The sequence below is a fragment of the Merops nubicus genome, unplaced genomic scaffold (assembly GCF_000691845.1).
Source record: "Merops nubicus isolate BGI_N331 unplaced genomic scaffold, ASM69184v1 scaffold30109, whole genome shotgun sequence".
Lineage (NCBI taxonomy): Eukaryota > Metazoa > Chordata > Aves > Coraciiformes > Meropidae > Merops > Merops nubicus.
Window position 1 is genome coordinate 18,897 of NW_008632107.1, and position 4,948 is coordinate 23,844.

The following is a 4,948-nucleotide window of genomic DNA, read 5'->3' on the forward strand; positions in this document are numbered from 1 at the left end:
AGCAGCCCCAGCAGCAGCAGGACCACGGCCCCCAGGGCCAGGTGCACCACGTTGCTCCAGGTGTAATCTGCAGGGCACAGGAAGGGGCCGTCGCTGGGGACCCCTGGGGGGAGCCCCCGGGGAGCTGCCAGCCTAAAGGAGTCCCGGGGGGGCAACCCAAGGGGATGGAAGAGCCCGTGGGGCAAAGGGGCACGTCTGGACGCGGGGGAGCTCCAGGGCTAAAGAGGGATCAAAGGAGGTTCTTAGGGAGCAAAGGGACCCCCAAGGGCACCCGATGGCTCTACCCCCCACATCCCTGCCCCTTGGGACACCCCCTTCCCACAGGCTCTGACCAGTGCCAGCAGAGACAGGGATGGGGACAGGAACATGGACCTTGCCCAACCCACCTCTGCGAGCCAGATGGTGCCACGGGGCTGCAACAAGAGTGTCTTTGTAAACTAAAGACTGAAGACTACACCTCTTCTTAGAGTCCCACCAAACCCCTCAGAAAAAGAAGACTTGAACCTCTATCTCCGACTCCCAAAGCTGGGAGTTTCTCTTAAACTATTCTCTGAGCATCCCCAACTAAACTACCCATGAAATAAGCCTTGCACCAGCTCCAGCACAACGTTAATGATAACCCCCATCCCACCACCAAAGCCATGCCCAGCCCACACAAACAGAACCCAGCCACACCACCAAAGTCCACTCAAGGAGCAAACACACCCCCACCATCAACAGTAATCACCCCAAACTTCCAACACTCCCCGAGACCCCCAATCACCACCCCAAAAACAAGCAGTGAAACGAAACCTGCTCCATACCCCCAAACATGTCAGTCTCCTCCAGCCTCCAGGAAGGGATCGGCCGCCCAGGACACAGGATAAAGGGAACTACTGACACCCCCCCAGACCATAAACAACACCAACGCCACAGGAGCGATCCCTCAACTCAGCAGCCACTCATAACAGACACCCGAAAACATGGTGAAGGATTAGATGCAACCACCAACCTTCTAAAACAAACCACAGTCCTAGAAAAAGTACAAAATGGGCTGGTAGGTGCAGGCACAACCCCACCACTAGCAGCCTAGAGACCCTGGGTCTATAGGGTCCACAGCTCATCTGTAAGGTCCCCAAAGAGCTGGCAAGGCTCAAAAACATCTGAAGGAAGCTGTAATCTGCTTGGCCCCCTAGGACAGCTGCTTTCTGCCACCTCACAGACATCCTCTTTTCTAGTTCCCCCAGGATGTGGCAGACACCAGGGAGGAAGAGAACAGCAGAATGTGGTGGGGGGGATGTCTCACCTCTCACCACCAAATCCACGGGCTCGCTGGCAGCAGACCATTCCAGAGAAGAATTCTTCATGAAGCACTGGCAGCTGTAGCGGCCACTGTCGCCCGTCTGCACGTGGGAGAGGTTGAAATAATCCCATTCCTTTGAGAGTATGCTGAGGACTTCCATCCGGCCCTCCAGCTGCAGGAAACAGCCGGCCTTGGGGTGTGTGATGGTGCAATGGAAAGTCACAGAAGCTCCTGCAGTCACCTCATGCCCAGGCAGGACAGAGAGGACAGGTTTGGGGAGATGGAACTCTGCGGGGAGAGGAGAGGGCACAAGAAGGTGTGCAGGGCTTTGACTTGGTGCCAGGAGCCACCGGGACCTCCATGACCCCGCCACCTGGTTCAGGCAGAGGTGAAGATGGTCCCCACCTCTCCAAGACAAGGAAGAGGGGAAAGATCTCTGCCCATCATGTGGCTGGGGAAGCCAAAGTGGCTCTGCTCACCCCCGTGCGGCCGCCTGGCCCAGGGGCAGGTGTGAGGGCACATCACTCACCCCGCACCATGACTTCCAGGGTCTCACTGCGGGCCAGCACGGCGCCTCCACCCATGTAGTGGCAGCTGTAGACACCTTGACACCTTCGTCCTTCTGGGTGGCACTGGAGATGGAGAACTCGGCCCTGCTGCCACGCAGCTCCAGGGCACGGAGCTGGTCGCCGTTCTTGTAGAGCACAAAGTGCCCGTTGTAACACTGGCAACTGCAGCGGATGGTGGTGGAGCCTCCTGGTGGGATCACTCCTGGTGGCTTCAGGAAGATGGAGATGGTGGGGGCACCTGCACAGGGAGAGAGATGCTGCTAGACAGACAGGGAGTCCCCCGGGCCCAGTGGCCCTGCGGTGAGCCTGGAGCCAGCTCCAGGCCCCAGCTCCACACGAGGGTGAGTTTTGTTCCGTGGGGCTGGTGCAGAGTCCTGGGAGATGGGTGGAGGACCAGAGATGTGTTCAAACTCCTTGTCTACCTCCTTATGATACTCACTTAGTGTAGCTTTACTCTGTGCCACCAGCCAAGCACCTGCAAGAGAAACAGCCCCGTAACACCCCTGTGGAGCCTCCAGATGCCTCATGCCACCCCCTGGGAGCCCGCACTGCCTCTGGCACTCACCAAAGGCCAGCAGGTGGGTCACAGGCAGCATCACGTCCCTCTGGGCTCCCTCTGTCCTCCACTCAAGCAGGGATTCTTCAGAGGAAGGCTTGGGCTGGAGGCACTGAGCAGCTGGGTGGCTCCCTGTGGGTCCTGCTACGCCCTCGTTGCGACAAGCCAACTCCTGTGCCACGGCTTGGGTGTCTGCAACTGCAGGAACAGGGGTGGCTGCACTGAGCTGAGGGTGTCCCAGCTCCCTGCCAGGGCTGGGTGCCCGTGACGACCTGGTCTTGTGACCCTGTGGACGCTGGGAGAGAAGTGATCAGTGGGTTTAGTTTCCCTTTCTTGGCTCTGGTCACTTGATGGGGAAATGGCTTCCCCTCAGCCCATGTGAAATAGGCTGGTGTTTTGCAACTGGGGCGGGGAGAAAAGGCAGCACAGGACTCGTTCTGAGGCCTGGTGAGAAAGCTCGAACAACAAGTGGCATCGTGAAATAGCTCTTTCAATAAGACAGAATGAAAAGAAGGACTACAGATAGCAGGTAAATCCTCCATCCCTTTGGAGCAGGGCACCCCGCTCTCCTGCAGCGCTGCTGGACCTTGGAGAGGTTTTCCCACAGCATGCTGCACGAGCCCCATCTGTGGAGACGTGTCCAGCCTCTGAAGGGGAGTCAGATTTACATGGGATCTCTATTCCTTGTTCTTATTCTGTGTCATTAACCCCAATATTCTATTACTCCATTTGTTGTCAGGCCTTTCTCACCAAGGTGACCTCTGCACTGTGCCATACCCCCCATCATGCCCAGAAGCTCTGCATGGTGCCCCCAGCTGCAGCACAGAGCAGGTGGTGGAGGGGGGAAGGACACTGGGGCCAGCCACAGGTTATGGCTGTGCTCTTCCCCATGGCTGTGGAGCAAGTTTGGTGGCTTCACACAGTGGAAGAGGAGGGGAGTAACCTGGCTTCTCTCAGGGGCTGTTTTGTCCCACCTGGCCTATAGAGGTCTTTCATTGGAGGAGGGACAGCAATATCTCCTACCCCTAGGTCTGGAACCACCCCAAAGGGCCAACCCTCACTCCCCACCCATCCAGGCCTCCCCAGTCCCATGCTGAAGCAACAGCACCCCAAATAACAGCTCGATTCCACTTCTCCTGGAGCCCAGGCTCCAGCCTCCTCAGCTGCCAGCTTTCAAAGTTAAAAAAGTTTCAAAGTTAATTTACTTTATGTAACTCTGAAACTTCTAATTACAGCTTTACAAGTAGGTTACTAACTGTAGCAGTGAGGGTTGGCCAGTGGTGTCCACAGAGCTCCCTTTAGCAATAACAAGGGGTTCATTAAACAGGGGAAGTTGTTTGCACCTTTGGGTGATGTGGGAGTGAGGAGAACAGAGAAAGGTTCTGGGACTGGAGCTGTGTAGGACACCTGGCAGCTTGTGCAGGGTCCCACACCACTGAAAGCTGCAGTATCCTGCCTGCTGCCTCTGCACAATCAACTGGCCCCAGCAGGAACAAACCTGCAGGGCCCAGGGCTCGGGAGATGCTGTTCAGGTGGCTGGAACTCAGGGGAGAAGCCAAAGCTGCCACTGGGATCAGTGTGGGCTCGTTGCCCAGCACCAGCTCTGCTGGCCAGAGGTGGCCCCGCATCGATTGCGTTGGGTGATGGCTGCACCACAGGGCTGCTTCACTTCTTGCCTCATCAGCGAGGGAAATTTCTCTCCCTGGCAGGAGTCAATGTCCCCGGGATTCCTGCTCCCAGGCAGTTTAACCCTGTCTGCAGCTGGACATCTTCACGTTCCATACCAGATTATTCCTTGGTCACAGATCACCTTTGCTGAGCAGTTACACCTTCACCTGCCCGTGTTTGTCCAGACATCCCGTTGCAACCTCTCTCCAAGGCATCTGTGGAGACTCCCTGGTGTGCTGACCTGTCTGAGAAGCCAGCGCCCGGTAGTGGGATGCTCAGAGACAGAGATGGCTGGCTGGGAGGTGGGAGACTCTGGACTGAGGTAGTTGCCCTCCACAAATGCACATCCTGGACCCACATCTTCCTGGATGCACGTCTGGCTCACCAGATAGATCTGTGTCCCTCCCCACCCTTGATAACATGTATTGTCCCACATTGCCCACCTGGGCACGTGTCCTGCCTGGTCCTACCTCGCTCCAGGAGCTCTGTGAATGGCCAGAGGTCCAGCTCTGTGCTCGGTTGAGTCCACAACGTGGCTCCTCACTGCCCCCACCCCTCACCAGGCCCTCTGCCCCTCACCACCCTGGGCTCAGGGGCTCAGTGGGGCAGGGACAACCCATGTCCTTTGTACCCCTGTGCCTATGCCCCTGGGAGATGCCTTTCTCAGTGCCCTCCAGGTCCTCATAGCCTCCCATTCCTTCTGTCCCCACACAGCTCCTCTGAGCGGGGGGCTGTCCTTGGCTGCCTGTCCATGGAGATATGCCACATGGGATGCGCCAGCTCCACTGGGCAGGGGCATCCCTCTAAGAGGTGGCCTTCTGGAAGGAGTCAGGTGAGCTGAAGTCCTTTTCCAGTGGACTGCTCTCTAGCATG

At 57.4% G+C, this 4,948-nt stretch overlaps 1 protein-coding gene across 1 annotated transcript in view; it reads right to left on the reverse strand.

Annotated features, from left to right (window-relative positions):
* Window positions 1–2,453, reverse strand: part of LOC103780188 (immunoglobulin superfamily member 1-like) — a 3,271-nt gene extending 818 nt beyond the window's left edge. Inside the window, 6 exon segments of the mRNA XM_008947843.1 lie at window positions 4–67; window positions 1,286–1,570; window positions 1,812–1,890; window positions 1,893–2,089; window positions 2,291–2,326; window positions 2,417–2,453. Of these exon segments, the coding sequence (XP_008946091.1) occupies window positions 4–67; window positions 1,286–1,570; window positions 1,812–1,890; window positions 1,893–2,089; window positions 2,291–2,326; window positions 2,417–2,447 (692 nt within the window). The 5' untranslated portion in view covers window positions 2,448–2,453.
* Window positions 2,454–4,948: the final 2,495 nt, after the last annotated feature.